The sequence below is a fragment of the Magallana gigas genome, chromosome 8 (assembly GCF_963853765.1).
Source record: "Magallana gigas chromosome 8, xbMagGiga1.1, whole genome shotgun sequence".
Taxonomy (NCBI): Eukaryota; Metazoa; Mollusca; class Bivalvia; order Ostreida; family Ostreidae; genus Magallana; species Magallana gigas.
This window is the reverse complement of record NC_088860.1, coordinates 46067818-46086545: the sequence shown is the minus strand read 5'-3', so window position 1 is coordinate 46086545 and position 18728 is coordinate 46067818. Positions and strand designations below refer to the sequence as shown.

The 18728-nt window shown below is 30.8% G+C and overlaps 3 protein-coding genes across 3 annotated transcripts in view; all 3 read right to left on the bottom strand.

The window, feature by feature from the left end:
- The window catches only part of LOC117690223 (uncharacterized), an 80733-nt gene that overhangs the window by 546 nt on the left and 61459 nt on the right, over positions 1–18728 (bottom strand). The window contains exons 2-5 of the mRNA XM_034473738.2: positions 2461–2527; positions 1442–1508; positions 1047–1124; positions 43–279 (exon numbers count right to left, since the gene is read on the bottom strand). Coding sequence (XP_034329629.2) covers positions 43–279; positions 1047–1124; positions 1442–1508; positions 2461–2472 — 394 coding nt within the window. The 5' untranslated portion in view covers positions 2473–2527. The remainder of the gene's footprint in view (positions 1–42; positions 280–1046; positions 1125–1441; positions 1509–2460; positions 2528–18728) is intronic.
- LOC136270494 (uncharacterized) overlaps positions 1–18728 on the bottom strand; it is a 63028-nt gene that overhangs the window by 8194 nt on the left and 36106 nt on the right. The gene's annotated exons all lie outside the window — the stretch shown is intronic.
- On the bottom strand, positions 8709–10794 carry LOC105343670 (uncharacterized). Its single transcript, XM_066068028.1, has 6 exons — positions 10687–10794; positions 10431–10503; positions 9963–10176; positions 9498–9575; positions 9170–9406; positions 8709–8998 (listed from the first exon to the last, which is right to left on the bottom strand). The coding sequence occupies exons 2-6, from the start codon at positions 10461–10463 to the stop codon at positions 8754–8756; spliced, it is 807 nt and encodes a 268-aa protein (XP_065924100.1). The 5' UTR covers positions 10464–10503; positions 10687–10794; the 3' UTR covers positions 8709–8753.

The following is an 18728-nucleotide window of genomic DNA, read 5'->3' as shown; positions in this document are numbered from 1 at the left end:
GAGTTAATGTAAAAAAATACTGGGAAGATATGATGTTCTCACCTGGAAACATCTGCACAACAGATCTCTGACGTACCAAACACACGGCACACGGGACATCATGGTCATGATAATGTCGCCAGTAGTTGGATACAGTGTGCATCTGGTACTCTGCTCCCAATAATTTAGCTTTCTGACCATCTTTTCCATCCTTAAATTTACCCCATTGCGGATTTTTGGGTAGGCAAAGGGGTTCTACTGCAGCTCCCGGATTTTTGTAATCCGATCCTCCGACATAACCTAAAACAGTTTATATTTTAAAAATCAAATTCATTACTTTTACGAGATTACATAGAGTAGAGAGGTAATAATTGATATGATACTTATCTGATATACAGAATATAGTATGTATTCTTTTTTTATTATTTTGTTTTATTCCAGTCGTATAATTTACATTTAGGTAAACAATGTTTATATTACTTTTATTGATTCAATCGCCATGACATGCATAATTAAATTCTCAATATGTTGATAAAATATGAACAATACTTATATAATTTACTGTTTAAAGCAAACCAAAAACAAGTTTAAGAACAAACCAAATCTGAATCAAACTCAATTTATCTTGCTTAAACCGAAATATTTATTGACCCAATGAAAAAAATGACATATTAAACTATTGATGGTCTTGTGCTTAAGGCAAGTATGTTTTGTTTATAAAACAAAGTCTGAAATAAGTAATCAATATCAAAACCAAGTCTCTATAAAATTTATAATTTGAAATGACAAACGAAACGTTTCTTGATGAAATACAAAAAATAGGAAAATAGCAAAATACTGCTAATTCCTTATGTTATGCGAGTACTTAATTCCGTAATACCGCTGTTTTCCATCAAATCGCAAAAGTATAAAATCGCGAATGCAGAATATTTATCCATATTTCTTATAGTTCTCAGCTCTTAGAAAACAATGACGAGATTTTTATATCCGCGAGTGTTGCTTCACGCGATTTTACGCGAATATAAATTCCTCGCGTTTTTTAGGAATTTACAGAAGTTAGGAATTACCTGAATGGACAAGTTCATGTCTAGAGTTGCAGCTTTTCTTTCCCCATCGTGTGTATACAACGCTATTTCCACTATTATTTAGAGAGACCGGATGATAATATAAAATTTCAATATTCAATGAAGAATGTTAGTTTCTCTATTTATATTGATAAAAAAAATTAGTGAAGTTAGATAGAAAATTAAAAAAGAAACCACCTTACAATATGGTTAGAGAAAAAAGAGAACGGCAGTATCTTAAAACATTCTTTTATATGTCAAAACTTTCTTGTTTTTTTTTTAAATGGCGTAATTTAATATATTCATGTTGTTTCAGCTTATGGTTTTGCTATTTATCTTTTATTAGATTACGCAAAAACGTGAGTTTTCCCAAAAATGCCATTGTAAATTGCCCTTACCACATCCGGCACTCAATTTCATTTGCATTACAACATTCATCAGTATGAAGAAAACATAGCCTGCCATCTGTTGAGAAAAATACTTGAATTAACTTTTGTAGTGAAATCATTATTTTATAAAAGATGCTTATGTCAGGTAATGTATTCCTGTCAATTCAATTTTGCATACATGTATTTTAGAAAAATATTTAAAAAAAAAAAGCATTATATACTCTACATTCGCTAAAATAACAACAGAACGAAAAAAAAAAGAATGTATCGTATGCATCAGTTGTCTTTGTTTTTAAAATAGATTACAAGTACCTGAACGTAAATTTCACCGTTGTATTTTTAAGCTATGGTATTTTTTTTCTTTAAAATTACTTAATTTTTTCAAAAGTGAAAAACTTTCAATCTTAAAATCTTTAATGCACGATCCGCGCAGTTTGTTCATGACAATCACATGTTAAATAATGTAATGATGTTCATCAAATGGTGGGCAACAATAAAAACGAGTTCCTTCATTTTGTAACCTCTTTTAATTATAATGATATTATGGATGTTCCTTACAATAAATTATGCCCAGTTACCAGCAGAAATAATTGCTAAAAATTAGATGCTCGTGTCGTTTATAGTTTGTGACATGCATATCTACTTTAGCATAAAAAACAATAGGAAAAAATACCTTATATCTTATGAATAGTATTTCGTTTGAGCTAGTTTGAAGTCAACATAATACTTAGATACATTTTAACACAAAATATTATTGCATTATGTCTTTAATTAGAAATTTTCGAATAAAACGTATGCTTCTTCAGAAATGATACCTGTACATGTTTATTCTGACAAATCTTTACATAATCGACTTTCTTTTATATATTTTTCTTACGCAGAGATAAAATTTTACAACATAATTCAGAAAACCATTATAAAGTTAACAAACGTTGTATTATAACGTATTAATTATTTTTAAAAAATAAATTCAGGGTCACCTAACACAAAGTTAAAAATGAAGGATTTAGAATGTTCAGTTTTCTTACCTTTGAAAACATTGTGAATTGAATCACCAAACAAACTTCCTCGAACTTCTTCTTCCAAATCGTGTCACTACAATGATATATCAATTTATATTCCTTATGACAAAATACATTATAAAACATACTCACGAGGGTCAATAAAAATAGGCAGAAATTGTATGATTATAAGTCGCTTAAATTTATTAACGCATAAATTTCTGCACCAACATTTTTTTTTCATTGATATGTAAAATTTCATGGTAAAAAAGGTATTCTTATTATCCGATTTTAAAAACAGCATGTTTCGTCATCACGGAGAACAGTGACGTCCAAAACATAAAGATGACGCATGCACGGGTTAACAAAATACCCTATCTATATAATTCTAAATCTCTTGTGCCTTTCACCTTGCATTTTAAAACTGCTCAATCATAATACCACTTGACATCTTATTTACTTAGATTTGTTTGGCTGTTTCAGTCAGTACAGGTTTCACATTTTGTTGCTCCGAGATATCCGGCGACATTATCTTTTCATATAAATCTCAAAGACGATAGTCTCTCTTTAGTAACCGATTACTGTTCAACAAAACAATAGATCCTGTGATAAATTGGTACAAGGAATATCATGACAATAGTCATTTTATGGTTTAAATTTTATCTGATTTTAGGCCCACAATATATAAATATCTTTACTTTCGGCAATGTGGTTTGTTGTTGTTTGTGTATTTCGTTTAGTTTTGATTTTGAACATTGCACGTTATCACCACATATCATATATACATAACACACAATTTGTCCGTGACCTCATATCTACTTCAAATTCTTAAAATGTCTTCGATATAGAGGAATATTTTTTTTTCAAAATTAAAATTGTTTGAAATTGCTGCTTAATTATATATTAAAAGAAATGATAATATAACGCGATATAAAAAAGCAATGGCAAAAATCTTCGTACAGTGTATTTTTGATTTGCAATCCTACTCAAACAGTATAACCAGTAACTGTTGTGCATATGTTAATTAGAAATAAAAAGAATATGTAATGCATGTCTGTATGAATAGGTTTCATATCAGTTTATCAGAAGGACCTCGTAAAAGAGAAGAAATTTGAATCACTTGAAACCAGAAACAACTTTTAGTTTGTATGTTAAACATACTTTAATTCATGCCGCTACTTCAACTGGACGTAATTGAAAAAAAGAAGAAAATGTAAATATCAGTGAAATCATTCTGCCATTTTTTTAAGCAGAAAACAAAATAATATTAGCTTTGGTTCATTAGAAAATTGCAAGTTTTGAATGTTTTAATTCATATCAAAATGTTGATGGTTAAATGTCTAAAGTTGAATAAATAAAGACCGAGACGCATCAATTTAGAATCACTTTCTTTGTTATGGTTTTGTTTGCGCTGAAAAATAATGTTTAACGTTGGGTCACATATCCTTCGGAATTAACTAATTAGTAATAATGAAAAAAAACCCCATACAACCATTGTTAAGCATTCTATACATTACCAAGGAAATGATTCTCTCTCCAATCTTGTCTCTACAGCGATTGTAGCCAGATATTCGACTTATATAGTATCAACACTGACAGCAGTGTTTATTTTCTATACGTGGATAATATCATTTTTACAGTTTTTTCAAAGAAATAAGTGGTAAACACGATATTGGTCAAACAAGAATATCAAAAAAACAAAAATTCCCTGAAAATTAACTTTTGTAATATTAATATTACATTTTGAAAAATGATAACTTGGAAACAGATGGAGGTAACATGCTGTACTGTATATTCAAATTATAAATAAACGATGGTAGCAAGAAAAACCGAATGTTGACATATATTCACATATACCGAGTATGATTTCCTCTATGTCTTGCGGAAACTTATATGTTAATTCATAGCTTATTAGAAACAACCAGACTGAAATCTAAACGCCCCAATTATCAATTGGTCGAAAGCTACAGTGACTGAAACTGACAGGAAACTGGCTGGACTGAAACATACACCCATATTTATCGATTAGTCAAAACCTGAGTGAAATAACAGACTTCACGAAATAATCATGATGATACAAGACTCAAATTCCTCAGGAGACGATTAAGCTGTTTCTTTTAGCTAAATCACTGATGTACATTAATAGTTATTAATTTAATTGAACTTCTTTTTTGCAATTAAACAATGAAATGTGTCTAAAGAAACACTCAATACATAAATATGAACAATATTTTAACCTGAGTTATGTATTTTTCTGCCATGTCGCTACCTTCATATTCCGCATGAATCACTAAAAAAGGCATTTCATTGTTTAAATACCTTTTGTCTGTAATACATTAAACGTTCGATATGTCTTTTAACTTCAAGTATAAAGACAAGTATCTTGTACACCGGCTGGGACCAGATATCCTTAAACTTTCAAAAATAGACATAAATAACATGCATTTTCATAAACCAATTATTACAGTTTATAGTAACTAGTAAGTAACATACTAGAGGTACTTAATATTATACATTATTTTTTTAAAAAATGTATGATCGTAACAGACGAATTTAACGGAAAACGATTAATAACAATATATACATGTACATATCGTCAAAAAAATTCATTCATTAAATCAAAAAGTTGAATTGCCTTTATTTACAGAAAATTCTTTTTGTTGTTCCAAAACAACAGACCAATTGAATTATGGATTTTTTTCTGTGTATAAATTTGGGATCGGAAGTAAATGAACAGCAGCCATGTGCACGAAGCTAGACGTTTTAGTCTTAAGCTAGTTTTTCGAAGCTTTAATTTTGTTCCAACTTCGTATTAATTTTTCTGGCATAAGTGTAACACTTTCATTTCTTTTTATCAGCGAGCAATTAGTGTATAAGCTTTACGTATATAATAACGAGCTCTTACGTGTTTATGAATTGTAGCTGTGTACATTATAATAGATATCAAAAACTGTAATTAAGTATACAGCATCTTCTCAAATATTTACACGAATTAATTATACACTAATTTCATACATCGATACAAATTTACAACACATACTGATAAATATGTCATTGACAGGTTTTTAGCGTTCAATATCAAGTGTTTCAATACAGTTTGAGTTGATGAGTACCTCAACGTAGATTTTGTGTAAGTCAAAATCAATACTACTAAAAACTCTTTTATATCTGTAACAATAGGAAAATGAAAAACAAAATCAATATTAAAGTGATCATTTAAACCAAATTAATACTAGTATTTTTTTTAATTCAGTTTTAAAAATACCTAAGAATATTTGGCGCGCTTGATTTGTCTACAATATCATTAGCCTGGTGTGGATGATTTACACATTATTATTAAGCGAACGTTGGTGTAGTATATATTTCAATATACACGTCAATTTAGTGACAGCTGCCGAGGAGTTTTGACTTTAAGATTTGTTTTTGGTTTAAGTTTTTCTTTGGTTTTTTTATGCTTAAATCGATACATTAAAAATATTTATTCAGTAGAGACCCAATGCTAAAGGGTGAAAAGGAAAAGAAACTTATTGTTGAGCAAAAAAAAAAAAATTAAAAAATAAAATACAGTGAATTAAGGTACATGTACTTTACAACTAAAAGTATACCTGTGATTTGACAAAATTACTGGAGAGCGAGTGCATTCATATGCATTTATAGATAAATTTCTTTAAAACTATATTTTCGTACGTCTTAGTACACTGTACATGTATCTGTTTTGACTTTTGCTGACAAAACATGTTTCATTAATCTGTACAAATAATTAACAAAACTTTTGAACTTATTTTCCTGATGCTTTGAAAGCTTTCACATTTATACACGTAGTATGTGCTACGATTAGGGTATCAACTGTAGATAAAGCTTATCTCTTCTCCTGGCAAAAGGAACTACGCAGATTTCTCAACTTACCATCTTGCATCTTCCTCTGTAAGCAAAGTGGGCCAAAAACCCTTGGCTAACGAAGACTGTTTTGCCGAAAATAAGACTAAATATAATGCCATACAGAGAGTGGAGAGGGTGTAAACCTAAAGTGTATACTTTTGTCCTTGATCATAAAAAAAAGTGAACACCGGTTACAAAATGTAAACAAATCAAGCTCTTCTATGGACTTTTTATCACTTAACCTATAAGTTAGAAAACAAAAGAATGTCAGTTGAGTTGAAAAATAATAGTACAATTATTCCACATGCATTAACATATTATGATTGGCATGCCATTTGGGTTCATTTTGTTAATTGCATTTTGTCCAAATTAATTTTATTTCTTAAATGTGTTAAACCATTTTAAAAATTTGCCAAAGAGAAAATGACAAGGAAATTTAACAGAATTTCTCGATAAAAGTTGCATTGCATAATGGCTATTTTACACTAAATATCTTTAACTATGAAGCCTTGAAAACAAGTGATACAAAATGTAAGTCTTACATTACATGTAGAATAGTAAAACATTATTCGAATGCGTTTGCCTTGATAGTAAAACATTAACAACGAGCGCAGCGTGCTGGTGCGCAGCTCCAGCGAGCAAAGCGAGCTCTAAGAACCAGTGTGTCCCAACAAAAGAACGAACTAAACCTTAAGATTCATACAGATTTTTCCGGCAGCATCCCATGATGCCCCCACATAAGCTCTGCCAAAATAGGCTGACATTTACCTCGTAATATACGGTGCTATGAAGTTTGAAAACACTTTTTGAATACCGTACAAGCTTTGGTGAGACCCATGATATTTTTACATGCTTCCATTCTTTGTATTTAGTTAAGATATTTGAACACATGATTATAGATTTTAACATATGACACCAGAGTGATCTTGCAATATTTCCCGCTATCAATGTGGAGGTGGATGAAACTTCTTAGATGCGTGTACCAGCTATTTCAGATGTCTCGGATGATTTGTTTTGTAGGGTTTTTTGTGTTGTTGTTGTTTGTTGTTATTGTTGCTGCTGTTTTTTGTTTTGTTGTTTTATTTGATGAAGAGTTTATATATAAACAAGCAAGAGCAATACTTTACTGTCATATCATTCTAATTTCTAGCTAATTTAGCATGCATGTACAGTAAGTTTATGCAGAGAGGAAATAAAAAAAAATCATCTAAATAAAGAATAAAGAAAGACAATTCACAGTTAAAAAAAATACTGTAGATATTGCCTATTGTGAAACCATTAAATTGATATACATGTATAGGCATTGCACACCTACAAACAAGGACCGGTGCATAGATAAAAGGTATATAATTAGAATGCAAAAGTAAACGAATAAATAAAATATGAACCTGGAAATTAAAAAAAATCAGATAACAACAAGTTTGTAGTTTGATCAAATAAAGCCCAAATTACATTTTTCAGACTTATCAATTCTCTCCAAAAGTAAAATACGCTTTAAGGGGGAAGCCAGTCAATGTGTTTTGCTTTATTTTTTAAAACTTAGAAATATAATATAATTCTCACTTCCTCACTCTGTCTCTCTCTTTCTCTCTCTCCTCGTTCTCTTTTTTGTCTCTCTCCATCTCTTTGTCCTTTCTCTCTTTCTCTGTCTCTGTTTGTCTGTCTATGCATCTGTCTGTCTGTCTGATCTCTCTCTCTCTCATTCTCTCTCTCTCTCTTTCTCTCTCTCTCTCTCAGATTATTTAATGTTAGTTGAAGCAAGGTATGTGTAAAATGTTCTTGCTTCGCTCGCCCGAATGGTCGTACCGTAACATATATCAGTGACACAATGATGCAAATCACGTTTCTCTTCACCAATGTGTAAGGCAAACAATTCGTCCACTAAACGTAAAGCTTATTCATGTCTCGCTATTTCGGAAATCAATAAAACGCATCAAAGTATCTTATCTATCATATGTATTGTATGTATCTTAATGTTCTTGCACTACACTAACAGAGATGACCAATGATATAACCGGTCGATCATTCCTTTAACAGGAATAATTTTTAATCATAATTGAAAGTATGGCTATAAACTCAACTTAAATTCATAAACAAACTTGGAATATCCCATGTTCATGTTTCATTTATGGTAAAGGAACTTGCAAATCAGAAAACAGTAATTGATTAGAACTCACATTTGATAATCTATTTATTATTTTGTTATTGAACAGCTAGAATATTCCAGGGCTATTGTTGCTTAAGGAAATGGTAAAATAATACGGTATTAGGATACATCCAAGTTGTAAATACATTAACTTGAAATACATTTAGTTTAAACTTTCATGTTATATAAACTATAAAAGTTATTGATTTATAAAAAATAACATAACACATTAGTTTCTAATTATCTTTGTTTTTTATCATATCAATCAATACAAAGTATGGATTCAAGTGACTGTTCATTCTTTAGAACAAACAGCACAAACGAGTTCTCTTCCCCTGACATAAGGTGGACACTTCAGAGAACCACACACAGCCTCCACTTGGTAGAACAGGTAGCCATTCATGTCTGCGTGACCTCCATGCACGACGTCTGGATGCTCGTCAATACAGGTGTAGGTGGATCCAGCTTGGTGAATAGGTCTACCCGCCATGAGGTAGCCATGATACTCCAACGTCCAGCCTTTGTAACAGGTTTTTCTTGCTACAGTGACAATATACATGTATTATTTACAACTTTATTTTCAGTTTGACATATTCCGATATTCTTTACCTGAAATATTTTACAAATTGATACTGAGCTACAGCATTTCAGTATATATAATAATATATATTCATTTTGGAATCAGATTTAATTAAAACTCTTAATACTTACCTGGAAACATCTGGACAACAGATTTATTACGCTTCACACATAAAGCACATGGGACATCTTGATCATGGAATTGACGCATGTAGCCGGAGACAGTGTGCATTTGGTACTCTGCGCCATATACGTAAGCTTTCTGTCCATCCATACCATCCCTGTGAACCCCCCATTCTGGATTTCTTGGTAAACAAATCGGTTCTACCGCTGCCCCTCTATTGTTGTAATGTGATCCTCCGACATAACCTGAAGTAATTCATATTTTTAGGTTCATATTCAAAAAATTAATAACGAGAACTTTGAAATACAAAATTAGGATAATAATATGGATATTTACCTGAATGAACTAGTTCAGCATTTGATGGGCACGATTTCTTTCCCCATCTGGTGTACACAACGTTTCTACTATTTTGGGCTAAATATGAAGGTTCAAGAAACATTTCTTTTGCTAAGTTGTATAAAATCAAATTACCGTACATCCATTTATTGCGTTTCAAAAAAATTGCGAACATGGGGGAAATCTGCGTCGGTCATTATTTGCAGTTTAAAAAACAATTATTACAGAAAATGATAAAGGGAATAATTTTTTGTATTCATTTATTTGCGAAATAAACGAAATCTCAAAAAAGGTTAAAATTAAATCATATCGGAAAGTACTGGATAAACGGTCAAATACTCTGAGGAGATTATTAAAAGTGTACATTTTTAAATAAAGGACAATAAAATGCCGAAATAAAATAAAGTTTCCAATTTGCCTCTTTTTGGAGTACGTGTTAAGATGTAAATTGAAAAGCGTATCAACCTTTAATGAGTTTTAAATCAGCCTGTGTTTTTTCTTTGAACTCTTTCAATGATCTGTTGATAACTTTGGTAAAGCTTTTGAATTCCTCCCTTAAAGCTTTTATTTGTTTTGGACGATGACTATGTATCCAAAGATCACAATGCTTGACATTTCTTCCAATTCCATTGCATTGTACTACATAATACAGCATCAGAAAGAATGCGAAAACTGCCATCTGTTGACAATAAGAGAGAGAGTTACAATATGACAAAATATTAAAGGCATTTTTATATCATTTGTCTATTGCTGGACAATAACACATTTCTATAGAATTATGGTATGAAAAATCAAACAGCGGATATTAACAAAACGTATGCAGCAACACTGAAGTCAATTATTGTTCAACATTGAACTTAGTAAAATGTTTTTATCAATAATGTTTGAAAGATCCTTGAAATCAAACATAGATGGTATTGAACATTCCCTTACCTTTGACCAAAAGAAACTTGCATTTGAAATCATGACTTCTGCTTTTTTTTTCAATATATCCTTATGTTTGGGACTACAAAGATTATTTTTTATATGATTAATGCATATCCTATCAATATCTGCATTGATCTTGATATTGCACAATTATTTTTTTTTATTATTAAAAATATTTGCATTGGAGAAAAATTGCGTTTCTTTAAAAAAAAAAAAACTTTAGCATATCAGATGTTAAAAATCCTTAACACTTTATACTTACCACACACAGGGATGGTGTCCTTGACAAAGGTGTTACGTTTTGAGTCAAACACGTGTCTTATATAGTATGGTTAAATGTCAGCTGGGTTTACCTTTGATGCGTTGGTCAAAATTTACGATATGTTGTTCAAACATGTAAGTGGACAAAAACATATTGTTTAAACAAACTATGAAAATAATTTTAGAAATAAAACATTAATGATGTATGGGTATCTCATAAATGCTCAAACTTTGCAAACAAACAAGCGTAACATGTTGAAGTATGCGATTATAAAAAAATGTAAGTTAAGAAATACTTCATCTACTTGCACCACACATATGAAGTAATGTAATGACACTAAAAGCAGTGACGTATAATGATAAATCATGTAAGCTATACAACTTTAAATCCGAATAACACGAATAACTCAATCTGTAAACACAAAATAATTCCGATTATACCTGAAAACAAGAAGGAGTAATGTTTTGGCATTGGTGATACATGTATTTGCAACACCAAAACAAATTAAGGTGATCATTTTAGTTATCGATAGAAGATACTGTCGCAGTAAAGTCATACTGAACGTATCATGTCCCATCCCGTTTAGTTCTATATCATCCAAGATCTCCAATGTTACAGTACATGATATATGTAACATTTTGGAAGTATTTCCTTAAAACGTTGAAGCAAATTAGTTGTTTGCAAACAAAAGTACACATAAATATAATACTGAAAAGGCCCGCTTTTCCATTAAAAACATAGATGTTGGTGAAAGTCGGATAATACAAAAATAGTATGCTACTTTTTGTTATGTTTGATACATATTTTAACAGTGTACCTCAGTGCAGAATTAGATAATATTACGTAATCGCAATCGATTAGATGCTAGAGAGGTCTTCGCTGGATAACCTCGGAGAAGTCGTATCCAAGTAATAGAGTAAGTTTTTTTTTTCTCAGATAACCATTACCTTCAGAAAACAATTCATTATGCTATTGTTATACTGCATATATATATATATATTTTTGCAATCCCGATGTTCAATAAAACAATTCGATATCTGGGATGTTAACAAACATGAAACAGCCAAAAAATGTGTGTCTTCTGCACATTATCGTCATACTGTTAGCATAAACCGGTACTATCATTATGTATATCTGAACATTTATTTCTGAAAAAAAACCCCATATAATGCTAGTGTACGAGGGTTGTCCCAAAATAATGTAGACAAGACACATAATTTAAAATCAGTTCACTATAATTTCATTAGACTTCTATGTTTTCTTCAATGACTCTTTGGCAAACAATACTGAAAAATTCAAATCTGTACTTTATTTATCTCTCGAGAAAATGAATAATTCGTAACAACAAGTTTTGTCAGGCGGCGCAATGTGCGACGTCGAATTTCCAATTTTACGTTGTTGCTAAACCCTCCACATTGTTTACGATAACATTAACGTTTTATTTCCGAAAATGTCTCAGAAAAAGATATTATCTTTGAACATGTACCCTGAGTGCACATTCAACATATATTTTAGTTTAGTTTTTTAAAAAATATTTTCTAAGTACAAAAGATCTGTCGGCTCCAAACTTGCCCTGTATTACTTGTTGTCTAAGTAAATAATGGAATTGTTGTCAAATATCAATGTATGTTTTATTATATAAATAGTGCCTGTTTGGGAGGGTAACAGTTGAAATTGACACCCCGAGAAAACCATTGTCAAACCATTGTCAACCGACGCGAAGCGGAGGTTGACAATGGTTTTCGAGGGGTGTCAATTTCAACTGTAATCCTCCCAAACAGGCACTATTTATTTTGTTATACTGAATGTCTTTTTTAAAATTTTTAAGAAAATTTTACTGCTTTTATATAGGAATAATGTGAATTCTACAGCGAAACGTACGCGCATAATTTTCGCGCATGTAACATTTTTTAATGTTACCCGTTGCCAAGTGCGTTGCTAACGCTGAGGGTAATAGTAAATATTATTAACTGCGTCTTAACCAATCAGATTTCAGTATTTAACATGAAAGTATAACAATTGAATTTATTCATTCGAGAAGTACTTTTTCTCGCAATTTTCATTTTATTGTCTTGATTTTACCTTTTTGTTTTTGACATTGCGCCGCATGTCGAATTTCTGATCTAACATGCTTTCATTTCCCTAATTTAATCTCAAACAATATTTGATTTTAAAACATTATTTGAATGCAAATTTCATGAACCCTTTGTGGCACAAATTTCAACTTCCTTTGTCTTCGATTAACTGAATAACGCCACTTGTCTACGCTATTTTGGGACAACCCTCGTATATAACACAAAAAAGAATGTACATTTCAATCATAACGCTGAACAATTATGGCCATATTAGAATTTAATTGAAATTTTTTATTGTGTCTATTTATATATTTTCTTTAACAAATTCAAAAGTTGTTGGTTTAATGGATGTACAATTTACTAAATTCCTCTTAATGTATATAAGTATGTTAACTAAAAGTGCAGCCAAATCATCTTCTATGTGAATTTGATACGACTTAATCATGATTATTATGTGTAGTCTGTGATTTTACTTTGGTTGATGAAGGTATTGACAAATTAATAAACGGTGCGAGTAAATTGTAGTCCTGTCAGTTTCTATAGAACTGTAAATTAAAATATACATGTTTGGAGTTTTATTCTTTTTGATGAAAATGTGTTTTTTGATGAACGAATTAAAAAACAAAACATTGTCATTTTGTCACCACTGAGCACGGTAGCGTTCACAATATGACGTCAGGATGATGCACGCAAAGTTATAGTGGTTTTTTATATCACGCTTAGTCTCTTGTGCCTTTCGGCTCACAGTTTAAAATCGCACTGTAGTACTTAACAATTTATTTACTTTCAATTTTTTAAGAATCTTCAGTAAGTTTTATTTTTATGTGCCTCATTACAGTAAAGGAAATCATATACGTCAGATAAAGGTTCTTCTTTAAAACAGATATCTACAGATGTGATCTATTCTTTTTTGGACCGTTTAATGCCTAAAATACTATTACTCCCCCCCCCCCCGCCAAAAAATGCATTACAGTTAAGAACACTTGGTACAAAGCATCCGTATGGGATGGACATTTTTAATAATTTGAATTATGGAAAAAACCTTAGTTTTTAAAATTGTCAATATTGGAAAACAGTGAAAAAAGTGCATGTCTTTAACGATCTTTTATTTTCAAGACCACTGCATCAGAAATGCCATTATTTAGAACGATTCTTGTATATACAATGAAAATTATAAATTGTTAAAATCGTGACCCTCGAACTACAGTACCCGCAACGTTATTTTTTTACAATCCTATCCTATCGTATCGTGTATCAATCCTATCGTATCGTGCGTGTATACTGTTCTATCGTGCGTTAATTCTATCCTATCGTGCGTGTATACTGTTCTATCGTGCGTTAATTCTATCCTATCGTGCGTGTATACTGTTCTATCGTGCGTTAATGCTATCCTATCATGCATTAATCCTATCAGGTTTATCGTTCAATTTCAACAATTCTTCTGTTTATCCGATCGTGTTAATCGATTTGTGCCTTTTCATAGGCAAGTAAATTTATTACTAAGATGCAACTCGTTCGGTGCGCCGTATACGAATATTTATCGAATAAGAATTGTAAAATCCTATCCAACATTCCGTGAGGAAACTAATTTTTAATTTTTTTTAGATCAAAATTAACCAATATTATATGTAAATCATATCTGTTAGCATTGGAAATGAAAAACGAAGTTTTTAGGAACAAGGTAACATATTTACCTGTATATCGAATATATTAAATCGTACGCAGAGTGTATACCTGCGTAAACATTAACTTTTATGTAATATAATTTTGTTGCATCATATTTTACAGAAACAAAACTATTTATGATATAATTAATATAAGGAATAAGGAATCATTATTATGAGGTGATAATTTTGGTCGGGGCGTGATCAAATCCAATAAAGTGTCTTTGTCTGTGATAACACTACGTATCGATTTTGTACTATATAACCCATAATACAAATGACGCCAAATGGAGGCGCCGGCGGGGTTTGCTTATTTATATTTAAAGATTTAATCGTACGATAGCATAAACTTATATAAATATAAGTAATAAGGAATCATTCTTTGAATATTATGAGGTGATAATTTCGGTCGGGGCGTGATCAAATCTATCATAAAGCCCTTTGGGCTTTATTGGATTTGATCACGCCCCGACCAAAATTATCACCTCATAATACTCAAAAGAATGATTCCTTATTCCTTATATAATTTTCAACCATCGTTCGATTAAATATTTAGATATGAATAAGCAAACCCCGCTGGTGCCTCAATTAGGCTTTATGAGTTATATAGTACAAAATCGATACGTAGTGTTATCACAGGCATAGACACTGGAAAATGTAAATATATTTAATTAAAACCCGAGTTGTATTTTGAACCCTTTATTTTCCGTGTGATATTTGATTTCAGGCTGAAATGTTCTTAGCAATCAGCTAGGGTGTGTGGTATGAAAACATTGTTAACAAATCGTACGCAGAATGTGTATCTGCGTAAATATTTATTTAACTTGTCTGTTAATTCGTTTTTAATGCATCATTTTCTTATATAGAAAGAAATGTACTTATGATAGATTTTATATTTACTTTATACAAGAGTTGGATTTATATAATTAAACCCGCTATTTTTCGAGTGATTTAATCTCGGGCTGAAATATTCGCGGCGATCGGCTAGGATGTTCGGCAGTGAAAACAATTTTAACAATACAGAAAATTTATCATTAAAGCTCATAATTTTAGTCGAAAAAAATTAACTGGTAATTTTTATTCATTCTATAAATGATGCAGCGATGATTAACAACTCGGCAATTGTTACTAAAAAGAAATTCCACGTAAATCTTTATTTGTACGTGTTCTCTCTCAAATTCTGCCATTATCAGTTTGTTCGTAAATATCGTGTAAAGCGATCATACGTTTATCATGAACATCGTTTATCCTTTCCTATCGTGTATTAATCCTATCATATCGTGCGTGTATACTGTTCTGTCGTGCGTTTATCCTATCCTTTCGTGCGTGTATACTGTTCTATCGTGCGTTAATGCTATCCTATCGTGCATGAATCCTATCCTATCGTTTATCTTGTAAAAATAACGTTGCGGGTACTGTAATACAGCAGCCCTAATAGGGGTTTCAAACTTTGTGATATAAATGCTTGAAACGTGTTTAAAAATTTTAAGATCTACAATGCTGCAATTTGTGAGACAAGCATCCATAAATGATGTAGAGTATGCAATAAAATAACCAATCAATTTAAAGTGGTTGATGTAAGTATTAATATTATCAGGCCAATAGACTCCATATCAGTACATTATACCTTTGTAAATGACACAAAATACCTTTCGGAACCTTTTTTATAAAGGAAAATTACTATCTGAAATGCTTTATACTCCGTCTCAAATTCATCTTTCAACAAGTTTTTGCTAAACAATTCAATAATCATGAATACCTTTCTGCGCAATAACTACATCGATTTACGATATACAGTCTCTCTGAGGTGACCGTTCCCATAATTTTGTGTTCATAGATTTCTTTCAATTCCTCATACGAAGGCATTATACATTATACGCTTCTCCGGGAACAACTTCCTCAAAAAAAAACCAAACACTCAATACGTCCTTGTCTGTTCATCTGGAGTGACATAATTGTAATTTCTCCCCATATTTTAAAAGGTTTTTTTTCAAGATCACAAGTACATGTAGGTGATAATTCTAGTCTGGTTGGTATCTATACATTCAGAAAAGTTTTGCATTTACATGCATGGTAAGTATAGCGATTTTTCAATAACAAAAATAGAGTTTTCAAAGATAAATCTTGCGAAGCATCGCATATGTTAGCAACGTCATAAATGACATACGTTTTAAAAAATATCAAACATAATATTTTCTTTCGATATTACGTGCACAAAAATGTATCTCATTTACGTTTTGTAAATTTATTACATGTAATCCCAAAAGTTTGATGCTTGAACGATTAAAACATTCTAGTTATGTATGCATTTTTCCATGGAATATTTTTTTGCTTGAATTTCACATTCTAATCTTGTGGTATAATTTAAGATTTATAAGCTTCAACAAGAAAAGAGCTTCGATAACTATTAAACAACTAAACTGTACGAGGTGTAATCAACATATGTTTTATTGAAAAATAAGAATAATTTTTTAAATGTTTAGAAAGGATAACGAATTGTCACATTATATAAAGGCGCTTAAAATTGATCAGATATTATTCATCGAAAAATCAATCATTTAACGGTGTGCTCAGATATAATGAAGTCATTTTATTTTGAATATATCCTAACATGATAATTTAATAATTTAGCATGTAAATGATCGCAAATATAAAAAAAAAACAACTTTATGATTCCTAGCTTTTATGCTGTTTTATATAGTTTCAACTGAATACAACAGTTTCATATCATGACGTGATTATGATGGAGTTTTCGATTATAGCTGATTACATCTACTAAGTATGATTACCAAAAATTTGATCGTAGAATATTGACTGTAGAATGCATATCGTTAATACATATTTTGATGATTTTTATAGCATTGACTTAGCCATGATATTGACTCCTTGTCAAAATTCAAAAGTTTTCATTTAGTGTTTCTTAGGCTTAAATATAGGTAAGACAGATAAAAATGCTGCATTGTCTTATCAACATTTCATGCAGTGCTTAATTTCCTCGATGAACATAAATGTAAACAAAAAACATAATAAATATAAGGACCCACACTAGAAACATACAATACTATAGACTGACAAAATCTTATCAGCTTTGCACATGTACTGAACGGAGAACATTCAAATGAATGGAGACATTATGTGAAACTTCCTTTATCAAAGATGTTGTACTTATAGAAAGGAAAACATCAATTCAGTTTAACTGTTTGAAGGAAATCATGTATAAATATATATACTAAACGTTAATTTGACCTTAAGCACTATGCAGTATGGCCTGAATCTACACATTAGTCATAATTAGTGCTTTGTTTTGGGGGTCCTCAACAAGAAAAAAAACTAGGTCATACAAATAAGGTTTACGAGTTTGTTTGTTTTTTTGTTTTTTTTTTTTCTTGTTAGGTTTTCTGGAGTTTTGTTGTTCAAACCATGCCTAGATTGCCCAACAATTCTTAAGCTGTTGAAACTGCAATGTAAAATGCCAACATTCTTAAGATGTTGAAATTGCAATGTAAAATCATGTCATGCTTAAGAGTTGATTTTTTCCCGGGTTGGGGCGGGGGGAGTCTTCTAATGCACTATACATACTAGAATAACGTTATATATTGTTTCTATTCAAGATTGAATTTCTGTTTGTCCAGTGGTATTCGTTTATATGTATAATATAAAAACTTAAATTGTTTGCATTTCCTGACATTTAATTGTATTTGATTCAAAAGAAAGCCTCTAACCAAGATTGTGGCCATTAGTATTGGGCTCTAATATTGTTTAATATATTAAGATATAAAAATTATGATTGTTGTTGTCAAAATGACATTATAAAAATAACGTTTCATGTGCATGTAAATGTATCAGGCTTGGGGCGAATTACATTGTAAAGTAATGCATTACATTACCATTACTTCATGAATTTTGGCATTACATTCCCATTATCATTACTTGATTTTTTTTTAAGTAATGCATTACATTACCATATTACATGAGTAAAGTAATGCATTACCATTACCATTACATTGTTTTAAAAAGGTAAAGCTAATAAAGAGTTTTTGCAAATGTTTCAAATATAAAACACTCATTAACAAATATCTACAGGTTCATGTTCAGTATCAGGTTCAAATTCAATGACTATATATACATGTACAAGAGTCATTTTTTATTTGCTCAATATATATCATCTTGTGGCATTATGAACAAGATATTACATATTAAGTAAAACGATATTTCTAGACATTTGGTATGATACAATGTCAGATATGATATAGAGACAGAGATTGCACATTCATGGATAATAGAAAACAATTTATGGAATTAT

Bases quoted from the DNA above. Each gene is read 5' to 3' on its own strand.
- LOC105343670 (XM_066068028.1), bottom strand. From the start codon at position 10,463: ATGATTTCAAATGCAAGTTTCTTTTGGTCAAAG. The intron at 10,177-10,430 runs GTAAGGGAATGT...TATTGTCAACAG, and splicing joins CAAGTTTCTTTTGGTCAAAG to ATGGCAGTTTTCGCATTCTT. The intron at 9,407-9,497 runs GTAAATATCCAT...GAATTACTTCAG, and splicing joins TGCTGAACTAGTTCATTCAG to GTTATGTCGGAGGATCACAT.